This window comes from Mustela lutreola, chromosome 5, assembly GCF_030435805.1.
Source record: "Mustela lutreola isolate mMusLut2 chromosome 5, mMusLut2.pri, whole genome shotgun sequence".
Taxonomy (NCBI): domain Eukaryota; kingdom Metazoa; phylum Chordata; class Mammalia; order Carnivora; family Mustelidae; genus Mustela; species Mustela lutreola.
The window spans coordinates 132127140-132149660 of NC_081294.1; the positions used below are offsets into that span (position 1 = coordinate 132127140).

The 22521-nt window shown below is 34.9% G+C and overlaps 1 protein-coding gene across 6 annotated transcripts in view; it reads left to right on the plus strand.

Annotated features, from left to right (window-relative positions):
* Positions 1–22521, plus strand: part of FER (FER tyrosine kinase) — a 483097-nt gene that overhangs the window by 77591 nt on the left and 382985 nt on the right. For 4 of the 6 annotated variants that reach the window (XR_009354080.1, XM_059175617.1, XM_059175616.1 and 1 more), the window contains one exon: positions 7866–7965. Coding sequence is in view for 4 of the 6 variants with exons in the window: in XM_059175617.1 (XP_059031600.1) it covers positions 7866–7965 (100 nt within the window). In the remaining 2 variants the exon portion in view is untranslated. Of the gene's footprint in view, positions 1–7865; positions 7966–10968; positions 11069–17191; positions 17259–22521 lie in introns of those variants that run through there. The other 2 variants (XM_059175621.1, XM_059175620.1) reach the window with 2 other exon arrangements.

The window sequence follows — 22521 nt, forward strand, 5'->3', positions numbered from 1 at the left end:
TATTTTAAATGTTATTTAAAATAGCATTTTAAAAATGCTATTTATTTGTGGAAGAAACTGGGTACTTCACTAAAGGTTCCAGTGCTGCCAGCCTGATCAACCTATTGAAAAAGTTTCTCTTTAGTCATTCACCAAATAGGTTTAGAAACAATTGATGTTTGCTGCTTAGATCCATTATTTAGTAGGTGTTATAAAATGGCAGTATTTTACTTCTATCATTCCTAATGCGATTGTTAGCTTTAATTTTTTAGTAAAAACTTTTCTTATATCAACTGTTTGGCTACCATGAGGTATAGTTCATAAACAACAAGCAGGATAAATGCTTGCTTTTTGCAGTTAATTAGCCAGTTTGGAGAACAATGAATTAGTTCTTTTTTTTTTTTTTTTTTTTTAAGATTTTATTTATTTATTTGACAGAGATCACAAGTAGGCAGAGAGGCAGGCAGAGAGAGAGAGAGAGAGAGAGAGAGAAGCAGGCTTCCTGCGGAGCAGAGAGCCCGATGCAGGGCTCGATCCCAGGACCCTGAGATCATGACCCGAGCCGAAGGCAGCAGCCCAAACCACTGAGCCACCCAGGCGCCCCAATGAATTAGTTCTTTAGCAAATTCAAAAGTTGAGACTTCCAGTCTTAACTTCCAGTTTCCACTCTGGCCTATAAGAAATTTGGAAGTTGTGACTCCATCCTAACAAAAATTTAAAATTTCAGTAAATTGAAAAATCAACATCTCTCCTTGATCCTTAAGAGAAATGACGTGACAGAGCTAACGGCTCCCCCTAACATTGGAGAGACAGACAAGTGAATACAGAGAATCACAATTTATCAAAGCGAAAACCTCTTTGGGAAGCAGTGCTCTGTACAGGAAAACCTGAACTGTAACTGACGAATTCTGGATGCTCAGCGTGGACAATCTGACAGTTAAAAACTCCAGGAGGAGCCAGTTATTGAGAGGACTTCATGCTGTTGTGACTTTTACTTCCCAGACCTCTACCAGGTTCTCACAATGAATATTGGAGAAAAATCTCATTCTCCAGTGTGGGGAGGGGAAAGGGAACCATTTTGGTACATGCCAAAGCATTCTGTCCTTAATAAAGTCTGCTCTCAGGAGAAACCGTTTACCCTTAAACTGACTAATCTGGGGGAAGGGAAATTCACAACTCCTACTCACTCTGAGTGGGGCGTGAGCTAGTCAGCTGAGTAGCACATGTGAAGTACATAGTCAGAGAGGCACAGACTCAGTAGAAGACTGAGTTATACTCTAACCATAGGGTATAAAATGCTTCATCTTTTCTGACAGCTTATTCTTAGAAGCCTATTTAATCAGTTTCTTTTACTTGGTACATCCTGGTATATCCTGCCTAGCAATCAAGAAAAAGTAACAATGGATAGCAAAAGGCAAAAATACACAACTGGAAGACACAGAACAAGCATCAGACCTAGAGACAGTAGAGGTGTTAGAATGATCAGACTAGGAATTTAAAACAACTATGTATAATATGCTAAGGGCTCTAATGGATAAAGTAAAAAGCATGAAAGAACAGATGGGTAATGTAAGCACAAAGATGGAAATTCTAAGACAGAAAAAAAAGGCATCCCAGCATTCTCTAGCATATTCTCATGCTCTAGAGAGCAAAGATGGTGTAACAGAAATGAAGAATGACTGATGAGCTTAATAAGAGATTGGACACAATTAAGCAAAGAATCTCTGAAGCTGAGACTATATCATTTGAAGTCTACACAACTGAAAAGCAGAGAGTAAGGACTGAAAAAAAAATGGAACAGAATAACAAAGAACTGTGGGCTAACTAAAAAAGCTATAGCATATGTATAATGGGAATACCTGAAAGAGAGGAAAGAGAGAAAGGAACAGAAAAGATTTTTGAAATGATAATGACTGCAAATTTCCCTAAGTTAATGTCAGACAGCAAAGAGCTGATCCAGGAAGCTCAGAGAACACCAAGCAGAATAAATGGCCAAAAAACTACACAAAGGCATATCAATTTCAAACTACAGATAACCAAAGGAAAAAAAAGAAAAGAGGCCTGAATAAAAAAGCACTTTTACCTATAGAAGATCAAATATAGGAATTACATCTGACTTCTCAAAAGTAAGTAGGCAAGAAGGAAATGGAATGAAATATTTAGATGTTGAGAGAAAAAAACCCCACAATCCTAGAATTCTAAACCCTGTAAAATTATCCTTCAAAAGTGAAATAAAGCATTTCTTAAACAAAAATTGAAGAAACTTGTAGCCAGTGGATTGAGAAGGAAAATGAAAAAGTTCAGAAACTCAGATGTACATAAGGAACGAAATAGCATTAGGGAAAGAATGTGAAGATAAAATAAAAACTTATTTTTCTCATTCTTGATCTAACATGTAATAGTTTATTGAAAATAATAATAGCAATAATATTCAATTATGTATGGTCATATATCTTGGGTGTGTACATTTGTATACATACGTATATAAGTTTATGTTGCTTATATATAAGTAAAATGAAAGACATTAATGATATACAGGATAGAAAGGAGGTATTAGGATTATTTTTGTATTGTAAGGTACTCATACTACCTGTGAAGTGCTATAGGGTTCTTTGAAAAGAGTTTTCATTAGTTTTAAACACATATTGCGAACTCCAAGAAACCTACTAAAAAAAAGTTAAAAAAGAAGTATAACTGGGGGTGCCTGTGCTCAATTGGTTAAGCCTCTGCCTTTGGCCTGGGTCATGATGTCAGGGTCCTGGGATCGAGCCCCACATTGGGCTTTCTGCTCAGCAGGGAACCTGTTTCCCTCTCTCTCTCTGCCTGCTGCTGCTCTGCCTACTAGTGATCTCTCTCTCTGTGTCAAATAAATAAAATCTTTTTTAAAAAGTATAATTGACATACTAGAAATGAGAGAGAATAGAATTGTATAAAACATCAAAACCACAGAAAAAAATGGTGGAAGACAAAAATAGGAACAATAATAAGGGTACCAAATAGGAAACTAACAAATATGATTGCCATTAATCCAGGTATTTAAGTAAGTTCTTTGATGGTTAGTGGTCTAAAGGAGCCAATTAAAGGACAGAGACTGTCAAAGTGGATTTAGAAACAAGACCCAAATGTATGTTGTCTACACGAAACCCATTTTAAATATTAAGATGTAGATTGATAATAAGTGGATGGAGAAAGATATTCTATGCTAATCCTAAAAAAAAGTATATTAATGTTAGAGCAGTCTTCAAAGCAAGGAAACTTTTTGGGGATAAAAAGGAAGATTACATAATGATAAAGGGGTTAGATCTCCAAGACGTAACAATCCCTAAGATGTATGTGTCCAACAACATAATGTCAAAATACTGATGGAACTGCAGGAACTGATAGAATTGCAAGGAGAATAAGATGAATACTCCGTTACAGTTGGAGACTTCAACACTCCTCATCAGAAATGAACAGATCCAGCAGGCAGAAAATCAGTAAGGTCATAGATGAACTTAATAATACCATTAATCAGTTAGATACAGTGAACATCTACAGACTGTTTCATGGAATAACAGCAGAATACACATTCTTCTGAAGCTTACATGGGAGATTGAACAGATGCACTACATTCTTGACTGTAAATCATACCTTAATAAATTTAGAAGAAGAGAAATCATTCAGTGTCTGTTCTGAGACCACAGTGGAATTAAACTAGAAATCAGTAATAGAAAGATAGCTGTATCATAGTGTACTTCTATTTTCAACTTTTTTTTTTTAAATTTTATTTTAATTTTTTTTAAAAAGATTTTTATTTATTTATTTGACAGAGAGATCACAAGTAGATGGAGAGGCAGACAGAGAGAGAGAGAGGGAGAAGCAGGCTCCCCGCTGAGCAGAGAGCCCGATGCGGGACTCGATCCCAGGACCCTGAGATCAGGACCTGAGCCGAAGGCAGTGGCTTAACCCACTGAGCCACCCAGGCGCCCTATTTTCAACTTTTTGAGAAACCTCCTTACTGTTTTTTAGAGTAGCTTCACCAATTTGCATTCCAACCAGCAGTGTAAGAAGGTTCCTCTTCTCTGCATCCTTGCCAGCACCTGTCGTTTCCTGTGTTAATTTTAGCAATTTTGATGGTGGAGGTGATATCTCATTATAGTTTTGGTTTGCATTTCCCTGATAATGAGTGATGTTGAGCATCTTTTCATATATCTATTGGCCATCTAGATGTCTTCTTTGGAAAAGATGAAATGAAATACTTCTAAAAGGCACATGGATTAAGAAGAAATCTCAAGAGAAATTAAAACATATTTTGAACTAAATGATGAAAATAAAACGTACCGAAATTTGTAGGTTGCAAAAGCAGTGTTTCGATAGAAATTTATAGTATTGAATATATGCTAGGAAAGAAAAAAGATCTAAAATCAATCCTCTAAACTTCTACTTTAGGGCATTAGAAAAAAATAGAAAGAGCAAATTGAATCCAAAATAAGCAGAAGAAAAGGCATAATACAAATTAGGGTGGAAATCAGTGAAAGTGAAAACATAAAGTCAATAGAAAAGTCAACAAAACAAAAAGCTGATTTCTTGAAAAGATCAATAATATCAGTAAGTTTGTAGCCAGGTTAAGTAATAAAAACAACATGGGCACAAATTACTAATAATAGGATTGAAAGAGGGGACATCAATAGTTCATATTAAAAGGGTAATTAAGGAATACTGTAAACAACTCTATGCCCACAAGTTTGGTTACATACAAGAAATTTGGCAATTCTCTGGAAGACACAGTCTGCTAAAAGCTCACACAAGAAGAAATAGCTGATCTGGATAGGTATATATCTATTGCAGTTATTGAATCAATAATTAATAACCTTTCAAAACCAAAAGGACCATGCTCAGATAGTGAATTCTTTCAAATATTTAAGGAAATAATCATACCAATTCTCTATGAATTCTTTCAGAAAAAGAAACTGAGGGATACTCCTAACTAATCCAAGAGATCACCATTTCCAAACCAGACAAAGACATTAGAGGATAAAACTACAGACCAGTATCTCTCATGAACATAGATGCAAAAATCCTTAACAAACTATTAGAAAATTAAATCCAACAATGTATAAAAATAATTGTGTATCATGATCAGTGAGATTTATTTCAGGTGTGCAAGGCTGGTACAACATTTGAAAATCGGTTAATGAAGTCCATCACATGAACACATTAGAAAAAGAAAAATCACATGAGCATGCAAATAAATGTAGAAAAATCACTTGACAAAAATTACAAAACCAGTACACATTCATGATAAAAACTCTCAGAAAACTAGGAAAAGAGGAAACCTTCCTCAACTTGATAAAGAATATCTACAGAAAACCTACAGCTAGCATCATAAGTAATGATAAGAAACTTGAAACTTTCTCAATAAGATCAGAAGCAAGTCAAAGATGTTTTCTCTTACTGTTGCTTGTTAACATCATACTGGAAGTCTTAGCTAATGCAGTAAGTCAAGAAAAGAAATGTATATAGACTGGGAGCAATGACAGATGATATGACTGTCTGAAGAAAATCCAAGTGAATCAACAAAAAAACTTGTAATTTATAAGTGATTGTAACAAAGTTACATATGAAATGTTACTTTACAAAAGTCAGTCACTTTCTCTTGTACATCAACAATAAACAAGTGGAATATGCAATTAAAAACACAATATCATTTTCATTAGCTTCTCCAAGAATGAAATACTTATATACATATATGCAACATATATACAAGATCTATAGGAGGAGAACAACTGAATTCCAAGGAGAGAAATTATAGAAGAAATAATTGGAGACGTATTCCATGTTGGTTGATGAGAAGACTCAATATTGTCAAGATGTCAGTTTATATCAGCAAGATGTCAGCCTGCTCTTTAGATTTAACACAATCCCAATATTGACAAACTGATCCTAAAGTTTATATGAGAGGCAAAAGACCCTGACTTGTCAACAGAATATTGAATATGTAATATTATTTAGTACTCAGAGAAATTAGCTATCAAGCCATGAAAAGACCTGGAGGAAATTTACATGCATATTACTAAGTGAAAGAAGCCAATCTGAAAAGGGTACATACTACATGATTCTAACTATATGATATTCTGGAAAAGGCAAACTATAGAGACAGTAAAAAGATCAGTGGTTTCCAGGATTTAAGGGGGAGAGAGGAATGAATAGGTGCAGCCCAGAGGATTTTATGACAGTTAAACTACTTTATATGATACTATAATTATAGATATATGTTGTTATATATTTGTTAAAATCCATAGAATATACACCAGGCATGAAACCTAATTTGAATTTTGGATGATAATGATGTGTCATTGTAGGGTCATCTGTTGTAAAAAATGTACCACTCTAGTAGGGGATGACTGTACATTGGTACGTACAGAAGGTATATGGGAAATTTCTGTTATTTTCTGTTCAATTTTATTGTGAAACTAAATCTTCTCTAAAAAATAAAGTCCAGTATACAAAGTTAATTATTGAGTTTTCTTTTATTTTGAAGATTTATTTATTTGAGAGAGAAAGAGAGAGAATGAGTAGAGGGAGGGCAAAGGGAAAGAGAGCGAATCCTCAAGCAGACTCTGCAGAATGTGGAGCCTGACACAGGGCTTGCTCGCAACTAGGACCCTGGGCTCATGAGCTGAGCTGAAACCAGGAGTTGGCTGCCCAACCAACTGAGCCAGCCAGGTGCCCCTTGAGTTTTCCTTTTCTTTTTTCTTTCTTTCTTACTTTTTTTTTCTTTTCTTTTTTAAAGATTTTATTTATTTATTTGACGGAGAGACATCACAAGTAAGCAGAGAAGCAGGCAGAGAGAGGGGGGGAAGCAGGCTCCCCACTGTGCACGGAGCCTGATGCAGGGCTCAATCCCAGGACCGCGAGATCAGGTCCTGAGCCGAAGGCAGAGGCTTAACCCACTGAACCACCTAGGCGCCCCGAGTTTTCCTTTTCTTAAAGGAATGGTTCAGACTCATTTATATCTGTATCATAGCTATCAATATTTTTTTGTGATTTTTTTTTTTTTTTTTTTTTGTATATTGTTGTCCTCTGTTCCATCCAGAGCAATGGTGATGCAGAGTTCGTTAAAAGTGGACTCTGGAGGGGGTGCCTGGGTAGCTCAGTGGGTTGAGCCGCTGCCTTCTGCTCGGGTCACGATCTCAGTGTCCTGGGATTGAGTCCTGTGTTGGGCTCTGTGCTCGTTGGGGAGTCTGCTTCCTCCTCTCTCTCTCTCTGCCTGCCTGTCTGCCTGCTTGTAATCTCTCTCTGTCAAATAAATAAATAAATAAATCTTAAAAAAAAAAAAATGTGGACTCTGGAATATTCTTCCAAGTTGCTTATGCCCTTTTTGTAAGTTTTTGATGTTGCTGATATCTTAGTTTTCTCAAAGGTATATTAGAAATTTTTCAAATACCATCTAAGACCCTTATTTTTTCCTTACATGCTATGTAAGTGGGTTTTTGACTATAGAATCAAGGACTTTCATTTGCTTAGTTTTTCCAAAGAAATAAAAAATACTCATATTAGAAGTGGTAAATTAGAACAAGTCCAAGTTACTCTGTATAATAAATATAAATATTTAAATTAGCTTTTTTATTAGAGAAAATATTTCTATATACAGCATCTTAATCTATTGGTCTTTAAAGTTAATATGATGACAGCAGTATTTCTTGACTTGCTTTTCTAAGAAATGTTATTCTTTTTTCATATGCTGTTGAATTTATTATTGATTTCTAAACCAATTTTTAATATATTATCTATAATATATATTAAGGAGCAACTCTGTTCTGTAAGCAATAAAATATATATCAGTTAGTACTCTTGGATTTAAGTTTTTGACCATAAAATTTATTCTTTATTATTCTTTTTGACAGGTTACAAAGACAGAATTAGAGAAATTAAAATCCAGCTATAGACAGTTAATAAAAGAAATGAATTCTGCCAAAGAGAAATACAAAGAAGCTTTAGCTAAAGGTATGGAAAAGTTATGAAAAATTATTTATTTTAATGATTTTTTTTCTTATCATTTGAGGATTGTCTTAATGAGTAGCAGATTGATTCCACTTAGGCCATTCACGTTTTAAAAATGTGAAAATATGCCAAAATAGACTAATTGTCAAACTATTTAATAAGTCTTTTTATTTTTTGTTTTTTTAAATGACATATTTTTGAGTAGTTCATGCAAAATGAAATTATATAGCACTTGTAGTAGAATGCAAAGAATGTTTAAAATTTTTTCTCCAGCATCAGATTTACTTATTTAATTACTGAATACTGAATAAGAAAAATAAGGTCATATTTGTTTAGATACCTCTTTTAGTCCTCTTTTTACCTGTAGTATTTAAAAGCCATTAAAAGACAAGATTATTTTATGGCATTATTTTGCTTTCAATTTAATTTTATGTACCTATATTGCTCTAACATTTTCATAAGAACCTTTTGAAATAAATAGAAAGAGAAACATTATTTTTATTTTAAATAAGAGTTTATGGTTATGAGTCTTTAAATGTGAGTAAACAGTCTTCATATTTAAATTTTTTTTAATTATAAAAGTTGGAGGGTTTTTTTTTTTTAATTCTTCCTGTCTAAATATAAGCTTTATTAGCAGCTCTGTCTTCTTTTTCTCAACATATTTTCTCTTGGTCTTTTACTTGTGTATATATTCTTGTTTTGCTGAGGTAAATCAAATAAATAGCTCTACATTTGAATATATCTTGCACGATGAAAATACCATGTTTTTGTTGTTAATCCCAATAGACTAGATGAGATACTGATGTAGATGGGTTTCTCCCTCCTTCCGTTTCTTACTTCTTTCCTTTGTCTTCACTCTTTCTCCTCTGGCTGCTCTCTGGTTGCTTTCTCCTCTTCCTTCTCTCTGTCCTTCCCCATTCTCTTGCTTACTCTTTGCTCCCCATTTTCCTACCAACACAACATTTACTTTGTTTCTGTCTGTTCCTGTCCCCACCCCTCACACATTTACCTCATGTTTCTGATTTTTTGCAGTGTTTCTGCTACCTTTTTAGGGAAGATGAAGCTCTGTTTAAAGTTTTCTAATTTCTGCTTACTTACTTGTCATGTACCTCAATCAGTATTTTGAGATCATGATCTCCTTATTAATATAAGCATATCTTTTAAAAAACATTTGTAATTCAATTATCTTAAAGTATTTAAAAACTTAAATTATTTAAAAAAATCATTTAAAAAATGGCATTGTATAAAGAACATATACATACTTTGGAGTCAGATAGTATTAGATATAAATTCCAATACTGTGATTACTTCATAGATTTTCAAATTTCATATATTTAATTATTATTTTATTATTTTAAAAGATCTCTAGATAATCAAGAAATATTTACTGAACATTTGCTGTCTATAAGTTATTGAAATTCAAACAGTATTTCCTAGACATTCAAGGAGCTTACCTATTTCTAGTTGATATTCTAATTTATGAACAAGTCTTACCCTCTTTCAAAATTCAGTTTATGTGCAAGGGATCCCTTGCTAAATCAAGAGTAGTTTAGAAGTAGTTTTGTACGTTAAGCATTACTACTCAATCTGTCAAAATAGTTAATTTTATAAGGTCTATTACTTAATGCATGCCTAGCATTCACAAATTAGTGCTCTATATTAAAAATATCTATATTTAAATTCACTCAGAGCAAGTGATGAATTAATCCAACTGTATTATAATTCAGCTGTGCTAAGTATTTCACACTAGGTTTGTATCTGTTGGAGAATGATTATTTAAAAAAAAGATATAATTACTCCCTAGTCTTTGATATTCAGTTTTTTTGTTTGTTTTTGTTTTTTAAAGATTTTATTTGACAGACAGAAATCACAAGTAGGCAAAAAGACAGGCAGAGAGAGAGGAGGAAGCAGGCTCCCCACTGAGTAGAGAGCCCGATGCGGGGCTCAATCCCAGGACCCTGGGGTCATGACCTGAGCTGAAGGCAGAGGCTTAACCCACTGAGCCATCCAGGCACCCCTGATATTCATTTTTTTTTTTTTTAAGATTTTATTTATTTATTTGACAGAGAGAGTGAGCACAGGCAGATAGAGTGGCAGGCAGAGGCAGAGGGAGAAGCAGGCTCCCCGCTGAGCAAGGAGTCCGATGTGGGACTCGATCTCAGGAGGCTGGGATCTCCATCTCAGGAGGCTGGGATCATGAGCCGAAGGCAGATATTCATTTTTTTAATGATTAGTTTATTTTGGTTGAAAAAATGAAATTTAATTCTGATGTCATAATAAAATTTTTAAATAGTTCTTCTGTGTAGGGCTTATATTTTCAAATATTTTTCACAGATAATAGTTATTCTTTATTTTTTTAAATTACTTTTAATTTAGATAAAATACCATTTAGTATATTAATACCATTTAGTGTATTAATAGTAGGAAGGCAACAAGATTTGAAGATTATAGTTTTAATTGGTCCCAAGAATTGTTATTATTTGGCTGAATGTCATGAAATTCAAATATGTGAATTTATTTACATTTCTCCTTCTAAAGGTAATAGTGATAATATTTTCCAATTTTCAAAAATTTGATTGTTGTCATTAAATCAATGTATAACCTATAGAATATATATATATAACCTGTAGAATATATATAACCTATAGAATACATATTTTTAGAATAATTTCTTCTATGATTGTGTTTGATACATGACTTATAAATTTATCTTTTTATAATCAGAACTATCTTTATGCTCATGTTTATGTGAAAAAGTATAGAATTTTATTTTTGAACACTTTGTTATCAAACTACTTTTTATGTTTAACATGGAAATTTTCTTCTGTGAAGTTATTTTCTCTTTACATGGATGGCAAAATTTCCAACATTTGCAGACTTTATGTCAGAACCTTAGTTCATTTGTATAGGCCAGACCAGGGTAGTTCTGGAATGGTCTCTAGGAACTGCTGGGCAGCAACAATGAATACCCTGGCTGTGGTTCTAGCCACCAAAGATATTAGGAGGTCTTAAGGCTCCAGTCTGACATATCGCTTCCAGTTAGAGAAGATGAGGCTTTGGGGAAGACAAGGCTTTGGGGGAAACAAGGCCTGAAATAATTCCTATAGTAAGGCTTAAATTCTGGATTTGAGAATGAATTCACAGTTAAATGTTTAGTTACTGCACCTGGAGGTTTAGCACTTACAGTTGATGAGAAGGAAGGCAGGGTTAATGCTTAAATTCCAAATTCCAGACCCCTGCTGTGTGGCTTACACAAAGGAACATTAGTTTATATTGTCTAATGTAAAATATAACACTTATTTGCCACATAAATGTAGCACTTTAATTAATTTCTTTGTAATATACCTTAAGTATTAAACTTTTTTTGCTCTGTGCTGTGCTGAGAAAGCAAATATTTGTCTTAAATTGACTTGGACTAATTTGAGCATTAGTCTGTTGGTTATTATTTATAACGTGTAAACTGAGAACAACCAAAATAATTTTAGTCTACTGAGCTGAAGTCAGTTATTCAGAATGTTTCTTGATGGCAGCACAGAATAATGAGTTCTTGAATACAAAATATACAGGTTTTACTTTTCTGTTGCAGATTAAGTTCTGAGTACTTTAAGTTGAGCAACCGTTTATGTTTAGCCATTCACAATTCTGTGAATCTACAAAGCTAAGGTTTTGGCATAATGCCTGTAAATGTTGGCAAAATTTTCTGTCACATTTATCCATATAAAAGGTAAATGAGGTGCACCTGGGTGGCTCAGTTAAGTGCCTGCCTTTGGCTCAGGTCATGATCCCAGGGTCCTGGGATCAAGCCCCATATTGTCTCCCTGCTCAGAGGAAAACCTGCTTCTCCCTCTCCCACTCCCACTTGTCCTGCTTGTGTTCCCTCTCTCTCTGTCGAATAAATAAACAAAATATTTTTAAAATTTTTAAAAGATTAAAAGTAAAGAGTAAATGACTTCACAAAAGAACTCCTATAGGATCATATTATCTATGAGTAAAGAAAGTTTAACTTTCTCTTTCCTATCTTGATAGCTTTTTCTTTTTCCTGCCTGATTGCCCTAACTAGAGCCTTTAGTATAATGTTGAATAGAGGTAGAGAGCAAAGCTATTGGTCTTTTTCCTTGAATGTAGGGGAAAAGTCAAAATTAAGTATTAAATTAGCTATAGTTTCAAAGTTTTTATCAGGTTGAAGTTTCTTTCTATTCCTGCTTCAGAGTAGATGCTGGATTTTGTCAATGCTTTCTTAGTATCTATAGAGATAAATATTTCTTTTTCTTTTTGTTTGGAAGGAATTGCTTTGATTGATTTTCATATTTCAAATATTACACCTGATCTCACATTCTTAGGATAAAGTCCTTGGTATGATGCACTATCATTTTTTAAATATTGATGAATATGGTTGGCTAAGTTTTTTTTTTCATAATTTTTATCTATGTTTCTTGTATTTTTGTCTCATTTTATTATAAAGCTAATGCTATTCTGTGAATGGTTACTTCTTATTCAACTTTTTAGAAAGATTTGTGTTCAGTTGGGTTCCATTGGCAGTATTTCTTAAATATTGGTAGAATTCACTTGTGAAGCCATCTGGGTCTGCTTGTTTTTGTTTTTTACTTTTTGGCAAAGATTTTTAAACTACCAATTTTTTTTGGAGTAATGTAGACTCTTTAGTTTATCTGTTTCTTTTTGAGTTTTAATAGGTTGTATCGTCAAAGAAATGTCCATTTCACTTAAGTTGTTGGATTTATTGCTATCAAATTGTTCATATTTCCTTATTGACCTTTTTAATTTGTAGAATCTGTGGTGACTTCTTTCCCATTCTTGACACTGATATTTTATGTTTCCCATTCTTGATACTGGTATTTTATGTCTTGATACTGGTGTTTTATGATACTGGTATTCCTAAACATTCTGGCTAGAGGTTTATCAATTTTATTTTCTCAAAGATTAGCTTTCGGCTTTATTGGTTTTTTTTTTTTCCCCTGTTTTTCTGCTTTCTGTTTAATTGACTCATGCTCTAATATTTATTTATTTATTTCCTTCTGCTTGTTTTAGGCTTAGTTTGCACCATTTAAAAAATTTTTTAATGGGGCACCTGGGTGGCTCAGTGGGTTAAAGCCTCTGCCTTCAGCTCAGGTCATGATCCCAGGGTCCTGGGATGGAGCCCTGTCGGGCTCTCTGCTCAGCAGGGAGCCTGCTTCCTCCTCTCTCTCTGCCTGCTTCTCTGCCTACTTGTGATCTCCGTCTGTCAAAAAAAAAACCAAAAAACAAAAACTTAAAAAAAACTTTTCTTTTAATATTCTTAATGTAGAAGTTAAGATCATTGATTTGAGAGCTGCCTTTTTTCTACAGGCATTTTGTGCTCTAATTTCCCTAAATACTGTTTAAGCAACATTCCAGAATTTTCATTTCATTCGATTAAAAATACTTTCTAATTTCCCTTTTCTTTTTTTTCTTTGCTCGATAGGTTATTTAAAAGTGTTTTGATTAGTTTTCTAAACATTTGGCATTTTTCTAGAGATGTTTAAATATTTTATTTTTAATTTAATTCCATTTTGATCTGAGGATTTTTTTTATGACTTCATTTCTTTAAATTTGTGTATATATGTTATCTGGCCCACAGTATGGTCTGTTTTGATAAATGCTTCATAACTACTTGATAAGAATGTGTATTCTGCTGCTGTTGGTTAGAGTGGTCTATACTGTCAGCTTGTACAGTAGGCTAATTGTATTTTTTGATATTTTTATGTTCTTACTGATTTTCTGTCTATTTGTTATATTAATGATTGAGAGAGGGCAAATGAAATCTCCCACTGTAATTGTGAATTAGTCTATTTCTTGTTGTAGTTGTCAATTTTTTGCTTTATGTGTTTTGAAAATCTGTTACTAGGTAAATAAGCAGTTATGATTATTATATCCCTTGATGAATTGACCCCTTTATCATTATGAAATGATCTTTATTATCCCTGGTAGTATTCTTTGCTGTGTTATCTATTCTACCTGATATTAGTATAGCCACGATTATACATTACTTTGATTAGTGTTTACATGTTATATCTTTTTTTCATTCTTTATTCTGTTTCAGTCTTTATTTTTGAGTTACATGCTTTATAAGCACCGTATAGTAAGGTTGTGCTTTTTTGTCTTGTTAATTTCTACATTTTAATGGGGATGATGAGACTATATTTAATACGACTTTTGGTAATTTTAGGTTTAAATCTGTCATCTTGCAGTTTGTTTTCTCTTTGTTCCACTTATTCTTTATTCTCCTTTTCATTTTATCTGCCTTCTTTTGGATGAATTGAAATATTTTCTTAAGGTACCATTTTATCCCTTTTGTTGTCTTATTACCTATAACTTTTTATTTTGTTATGTTATCTTTAACAGTATACCTTCAGGTGTTATAATGTTTTGTTTTTAACATGGGACTCTTACAATGGTATAGCCTTCTGGTCTATTTGCTGTTGTTGTAATATATATTACTTTTGCATATGTCGTAAAGTCCACCCTACCTTGTTAATATTTTTGTATTTATTTAGTCAGTCTTTTAAAAAAATTACAACAGAACAGCTCATATATTTGTCTATGTAGCTATCTTTTCTAGCATTCTGTATTCCCTCTGGTATCATTTTATTTATGTCTGAAAGACTTATTTTAATACTTCTTGTAATGTAAATCTACAGTAATAAATTCTTTCGGTTTTTGCATGCTTGATAAAGTTTCATTTCACCTTTGTTTTTGAAATATATCTTTGTTGGTTATAGAAATCTATTTTGGCATTTTATTTCCTTTTCAGATCTTTAAGCAATTTGTTCATGATGTATATTGCTGTAGTTTTTTTTCCCTCTCTTTGTGGTTTTTGAGCCACTTGTATCTGAGAATTTATAGTTTTCATCAAATTTGGAAAACTTTTATCCACTGTTTCTTCATGTATATTTTCTGTCTCCCCATCTCTGTTCTCTAACTCTGTTAGAGACTCCTGTTACACATATACTAGGTTGCTTGTAGTTTTTTAAAGCCTATTGATACTCTTCATTATTTTTCCCTGTCTTTTTTTCCTCTTTCTTTCTTTCTTTTTCTCTCTCTCTCTAACATTTATTTATTTTAAAAGAAGAGAGAGAGAAAGAGTGCGAGTGCAGAGTTTAGGGGGAGGGGCAACGGAAAACCGGGTGGAGGGGTGGGGAGTGGAAATAGAATCTCAAACAGACTCCCTGCACAGCGCAGAGCCAGAGGCAGAGCTCCATCCCAGGACCCTGAGATCATGATGTGAGTCAAAATCAAGAGTCAGACTTTAAACCAGTGGAGCCACCCACGCATCCCTCTTTCTGTTTCATTTTGATTAGTTTCTATGGCTATGTTTATAAATTTACTAATCTTCCTTTCTACAATGCCTAATCTGCCTTTAATCCCATGCAACATAGTTTTCATTTCAGGCATTGTGTATTATGCCTGAATAATTATGATTTGGGTTTTTTTCTTAAAAGGTATCTACTTAACATTTTAACATAAGTTTACAATCTTAGTGGATTTCATCATTTTTCTTCATTTTTTCTAAGAGTTGTATGAGTTTATTCATTATCAGATTTTTTTATTTCACTATAATCTTCCACTTGTTTGTGTTATAAAAAATACACATAGCCTTTACTTGTATACCTACATGCAGTCCCTTAGTTCATATGGCACGTAGCGTTTTTTTTCCATAGTTAAAAATATTTTTAAGGATAAATGTAATGTATGGTAATTTTATAAAAGGTAAGCAATACCATATTGAACCTTATGGTATTGAATTCAGTGAATTTAAATACAGTTTTGCTTTGCAGTTTTATAGTTTACTTGAAGATGTACTGAACTAACAGAAAAGATGTTCAAAATAACTCTTATGGTTATGTATTCTTATATAGCCTATTTAATTGATTCTGTGTGGCTAGCATTATGCTAGGGTTTTATATTTACCAAGCCTCAAAATACCCACAATAACATTTGTGAGGGTTTCTCATATATGAGTAGAAGTCTGAATGCTTTTGCTTTATCATACATCGTATTCAGAAAAAAGAAGATAGGATGAGCTATTCCACATTACACATGCCCATAACAGTCAGTCTAGCAAAATTTAAAAGGAGCTCTCTTCACCCACTTTTATAACAAGAGTAGGGAAACAAACTCTCCTTCAAATTTTCTTTCTTTATGGGAAACAAAACAGAGTGCTAAGAGATTTGTAAACTCCCTGATTATTTACAGCCCTCACTTATCCTATGCAGACAGAGTAAGAGGATACCTACTGCTAGAACTGTGGGGAGCTAGCTACAAGTCTCATTCAAAAGTAAATTTTTCTGTAATTGGGAAGTAGATTTTCTTAAATTGCTTCTTCATGCATTATGAATAGTTCTGTGGTATTTTATAGCCAATTAAAATTGATTAGATCCATTGAGTTGTCTCTTTAGAGTACTTTAATTATGAAAACCAGTTTGAAATGAGTCCAGATTTGAGACAGATGGTTAAATTTATGTTTAAACATCCAAATTTAAAAAAATGAGTAAAACTTTTTAAAGCTTCTTCAGTTGATTTTCTCATTTTTAGTCCAACAAGAATGGCAGCTGGCCTTCCTGTTCAATAATCTCTAAATCTTGGAGACTTCCAAAAATTAGAATCTTATATGCATGATATATGGAGGTCCTCTAGACAAATATTCTGAAATTCATATTTATTTCTCAGTTCAACCTAAGGAAAGAAATCCATTTTGGATACAGAACTTGCTAAAGACCAAAGCTCAGTTCAAGCTGTGTTTGTTGATCATCACTTCTATTGATGTGGCTTGAAAGTGAGAGGTTCTCTTTTTTTTTTGGACCTACTTATTAATATATGATATATCAGCAGCTAACTTATGGCATGAATGCTTTTCACTGCATGGAGCTTAATACAATAGGAAGTTTACAAGGTCATAAAGACTAATGACATTCTTCATTGTTAATCTAATTTGCATTGGGTTAAAGTTGCAGAAATTGAAGTGACAGGTATAATATTCTCATTAGATGCTGAAATATTACGTGGGATGGGATATGCTACATGATTCATTTATTTTCTGCAGATAACTTCCTAAAATTAAAATAAAAGTAAAGCACAATAATTTGATTTGTTCCTATTTTTCATAGTTTTATTGAATAAACAAAGCTAAGTTTCACATACAAAGAGATTAAGAAAAATGATATCCTTTTGGCTGATTTTCCTCTATATTTTATAGGTGAGCTCCTTAACAATATTAGTTTTGGACTTGATTACTAGAAAGATGATATAAACAGATGCAGAAGGTAAAATTGTAACCTTTCTATAACTTTTAACTTTGTAAAAATTTTTATTTAAGCTTAAATTTATTTTTTAATAGTAAGAACTATATCAATTTATATATTTTCTTTCAATGTGCCAGGCACTGTTATTTGAACTAGGAATATTGTAGATAACAAACCATACAAAAATTCCTTCCTCTCTGAGGCTTACATTTTAGAGAAGATAGCTAATTAATACACATAAGTGAAATGTATTATTTATTAGATGGTGATAAGTACCATGGAGAAAAATGAAACATGGTTGGTGGATAGGTTGTTGGGAGGATGATCAGGTCGGGCTTCATGGAGAAAGAGACATAATAAGTGAAGAGTGAAGGAAGTGAGGAAGGAAGTGAGGAAGGGAAGAGTAGTACAGGTGGAGGGAATTGTCCAAAGGAAACTCATTGAGATGGGATCATGTCTGGCTTATTTGAGCAGTGGTACAAATACTTGTGTGGCTCAACTGGGGGACTGATAAAGACAGAGATATGGGATGAAATCAGAGAGGGAGAGTGATGGTGAGAAGCAAGTGAGGCCCAGATTTTGTAGGATTTTGGTCATTCTTTGAAAACACTTTGGCTTTTACTCTGTCATAAAATGGGAAGCCATGGTGGGTTTTGAGCAGAAGAGTGATATGAACTCATTTACATTTTAATAGGATAATTCTGGCAGCCTTGTTGAGACTAGGAGGGGTGTAGGGAGGATGGAAGTAAGGAGATTACTTCCAGGCTATTGACATAATCCAGTCAAAGGCTCATGCTTGCCTGCACCTGGGGTGGTAGTAACAGAGGTGGTGAGAAGTGGTCAGTTTCTGGATATACAGTCGATTCTTGTTATTTACAATTGTGATGTTCTGTGAAATTACTCTGAACACTGACTTAGTGTTAGCTGAGTACTGAATCATTGCTCCTACTGGGTATAACATAAGGGGTTATGTTCCTATAAGCAAGGTCACAACATTTTTTTTTTTTTTAAGATTTTATTTATTTATTTGAGATGGAGAGCACGAGTAGGGTGAGGGGCAAAGGGAGAAGCAGACTCCCCACTGAGCAGGGAGTCCCATTTGGGGCTCCATCCAAGGACTGGGGTATCATGACCTGAGCCGAAGGCAGACGCTTAACTGACTGAGCCACCCAGGCCCCCCAGGTCACAGAATTTTTGATGACTGATCCAATTTATCATCCTGTTTTATGTGTGTATCTCTTTAAAGACATATTCTTTAATATATGTTGTTGATTCATTAACACTGAACTCAAAGCCAGCAGTGTTAAAATTCGACTAAAGAAAGCTATATGACACATATTTTCTTTTCTTTTTTTTTTTTTTTTAAAGATTCCATTCATTCACTTGACACAGAGAGAGAGAGAGATCACAAGTAGGCAGAGAGGCAGATGGAGAGAGAGAGAGTAGAAGGCTCCCTGCTGAGCAGCGAGCCTGATGCAGGGCTCAATCCCAGAACCCTGTGACCATGACCTGAGCCAAAGGCAGAGGCTTAACCCTCTGAGCCACCCAGGTGCCCCACATATTTTCTCTATTAAAGCACGTTATAGTCTTCTTTTTAAAAAATTAACATATGTATTATTTGCTTCAGGGGTACAGGTCTGTGAATCATCAGCATTATAGCCTTCTTGATCATAATACTAGAAAATGCTTGAGCCTTATGTTTAGCCATTTTAGATAGCAAAATCATTAATTAAAAGCACAAGAAATGCAGGCAGTGTAGAACTAAATAGACTGCAAAATGGACAGCTTACAGCATAGGAACTGAAACAAAAAGGCAACCATAACCTTTTTGATGGGAACATGTGATGTGTATCAAAGGACTCCTTTATTGCTCTGCACATGTGCATATCTGCAATTGGCCTGGAAAGCACAGTGTGGGATTTGGGGATTTTTGGGATTTGGGGATTTTGGGATTTGGGGATCTTGAACTTTGGGATTACAAATAATTTTAGGTGGTAGGCAAATTCAGAAATAGGAATTTATGAATGTGTATATTGAAAATTGAGCCTAAAGGACTTGCTGATAAATGTGGTGTAGTGTGTGAGGGAAAGAATTCAAGGATGATTTCAAGATTTTTGGCCTGAACAACTGGAAGGATGGTGTTATTATTATTGTTGTTATGCTTTAGGATGGTATTATTTTTAACTAAAATGGAGAAGAACGCAGGAGTATCAGATTTGGAAGTGAAAATCAGGAGTTTGGTTTTTAGATTCTTATTGGATATCTAGGTGGAGATAACAAGTTTGTACTTGAATCTCTAGCTCTAGAGAATTCCTGGGAGAGGTCTGTAGTAAAAATATAAACTTGAATATTAGTTGGTATTTAAAGCCATGCTGTTAGATGGCATTACCAAAGGTGTTAGTTAAAATAAGAAAGAGAAGAGTCCTAGGACAAAGCCCAACATTAAGAAGTCAGGAAAATGAGGAGGAAATTGTAAAGAACACCAAGAAAAAAGGAAAACCAAAAGAATGTGTTATTCTAGAAGTCAAATAGAGGAGGAAAGAATTTCAGGGAAGAACAAGAGATCAGTTAGGTTAAAGCAGTATTAGAACATAAGATGAGGGAGGGAGGAGTCAAGATGGCGGAGAAGTAGCAAGCTGAGACTGCTTCAGCTAGCCGGAGATCAGCTAGATAGCTTATCTAAAGATTGCAAACACCTGAAAATCCATCGGCAGATCGAAGAGAAGAAGAACAGCAATTCTGGAAACAGAAAAACAACCACTTTCTGAAAGGTAGGACCGGCGGAGAAGTGAACCCAAAGCGACGGGAAGATAGACCCCGGGGGGAGGGGCCGGCTCCCGGCAAGCAGCGGAGCAACCGTGCACAAAATCAGGACTTTTAAAAGTCTGTTCCGCTGAGGGACATCGCTCCAGAGGCTAAACCGGGGCGAAGCCCACGCGGGGTCAGCGTGGCTTCAGGTCCCGCAGGGTCACAGAAGGATCGGGGGTGTCTGAGTGTCGCAGAGCTTGCGGGTATTGGAACGGGAAAGCCGGCTACAGAGACAGAGCCGACAGTAAGCTCGCAGATCCGTGTTACCTTGAACCGGTCGCAGGCTCGGTGAGCTCGGAGCGCGGCCGGAGGTCAGGCAGACGGGAGTAACTGGGCGCTGTTCTCTGAGGGCGCACTGAGGAGTGGGGCCCTGGGCTCTCGGCTCCTCCGGGCCGGAGACCAGGAGGCCGCCATTTGTATTCCCGTCCCCCGGAACTCTACGGAAAGCGCTCAGGTAACAAAAGCTCCTGAAAGCAAACCCAAGCGGATTACTCACCCCGGCCCCGGGTAAGGGCGGTGTAATTCCGCCTGGGGCAAAGACACTTGAGAATCACTACACCAGGCCCCTCCCCCAGAAGATCAACAAGAAATCCAGCTGAGACCAAGTTCACCTACCAAGGAGTGCGGTTTCAATACCAAGGAGAGCAGCAGAATTCCAGAGGAGGAGAAAGCCAAACACGGAACTCATGGCTTTTTTCCTGTGATTTTTTTTAGTCTTGCAGTTAATTTAATTTTTTCTTTTTCATTTTTTTTTTTTTCTCGCCTTCGGGTAAAAATTTTTTTTTAACTGTTACCTTTTTCTTTTTTAACGATTTTTTACTAGTTTATCTAATATATATATTTTTTCTTTTTTACATTTTTCTTAGGTATTTTCTTTTTTTAAAAATTCTTTTCTTTTCTTTTTTTTTCTTTTCTTTTTGTTTTTTTTTTCTTTCTTCCTTTTTGAACCTCTTTTTATCCCCTTTCTCCCCACTCACGATTTTGGATCTCTTCTAATTTGGTTAAAGCATATTTTCCTGGGGTTGTTGCCACCCTTTTAGTATTTTACTTGCCCCTTCATTTACACTTATCTGGACAAAATGACAAGACATAAAAATTCAACACACAAAAAAGAACAAGAGGCAGTACCGAAGGCTAGGGACCTAATCAATACAGACATCGGTAATATGTCAGATCTAGAGTTCAGAATGACAATTCTCAAGGTTCTAGCCGGGCTCGAAAAAGGCATGGAAGATATTAGAGAAACCCTCTCGAGAGATATAAAAGCCCTTTCTGGAGAAATAAAAGAACTAAAATCTAACCAAGGTGAAATAAAAAAAGCTATTAATGAGGTGCAATCAAAAATGGAGGCTCTAACTGCTAGGATAAATGAGGCAGAAGAAAGAATTAGTGATATAGAAGACCAAATGACAGAGAATAAAGAAGCTGAGCAAAAGAGGGACAAACAGCTACTGGACCACGAGGGGAGAATTCGAGAGATAAGTGACACCATAAGACGAAACAACATTAGAATAATTGGGATTCCAGAAGAAGAAGAAAATGAGAGGGGAGCAGAAGGTATACTGGAGAGAATTATTGGGGAGAATTTCCCCAATATGGCAAAGGGAACGAGCATCAAAATTCAGGAGGTTCAGAGAACGCCCCTCAAAATCAATAAGAATAGGCCCACACCCCGTCACCTAATAGTAAAATTTACAAGTCTCAATGACAAAGAGAAAATCCTGAAAGCAGCCCGGGAAAAGAAGTCTGTAACATACAATGGTAAAAATATTAGATTGGCAGCTGACTTATCCACAGAGACCTGGCAGGCCAGAAAGAGCTGGCATGATATTTTCAGAGCACTAAACGAGAAAAACATGCAGCCAAGAATACTATATCCAGCTAGGCTATCATTGAAAATAGAAGGAGAGATTAAAAGCTTCCAGGACAAACAACAACTGAAAGAATTTGCAAATACCAAACCAGCTCTACAGGAAATATTGAAAGGGGTCCTCTAAGCAAAGAGAGAGCCTACAAGTGGTAGATCAGAAAGGAACAGAGACCATATACAGTAACAGTCACCTTACAGGCAATACAATGGCACTAAATTCATATCTCTCAATACTTACCCTGAATGTGAATGGGCTAAATGCCCCTGTCAAAAGACACAGGGTATCAGAATGGATAAAAAAACAAAACCCATCTATATGTTGCCTCCAAGAAACACATTTTAAGCCCGAAAACACCTCCAGATTTAAAGTGAGGGGGTGGAAAAGAATTTACCATGCTAGTGGACATCAGAAGAAATCAGGAGTGGCAATCCTTATATCAAATCAATTAGATTTTAAGCCAAAGACTATAATAAGAGATGAGGAAGGACACTATATCATACTCAAAGGGTCTGTCCAACAAGAAGATTTAACAATTTTAAATATCTATGCCCCCAATGTGGGAGCAGCCAACTATATAAACCAATTAATAACAAAATCAAAGAAAC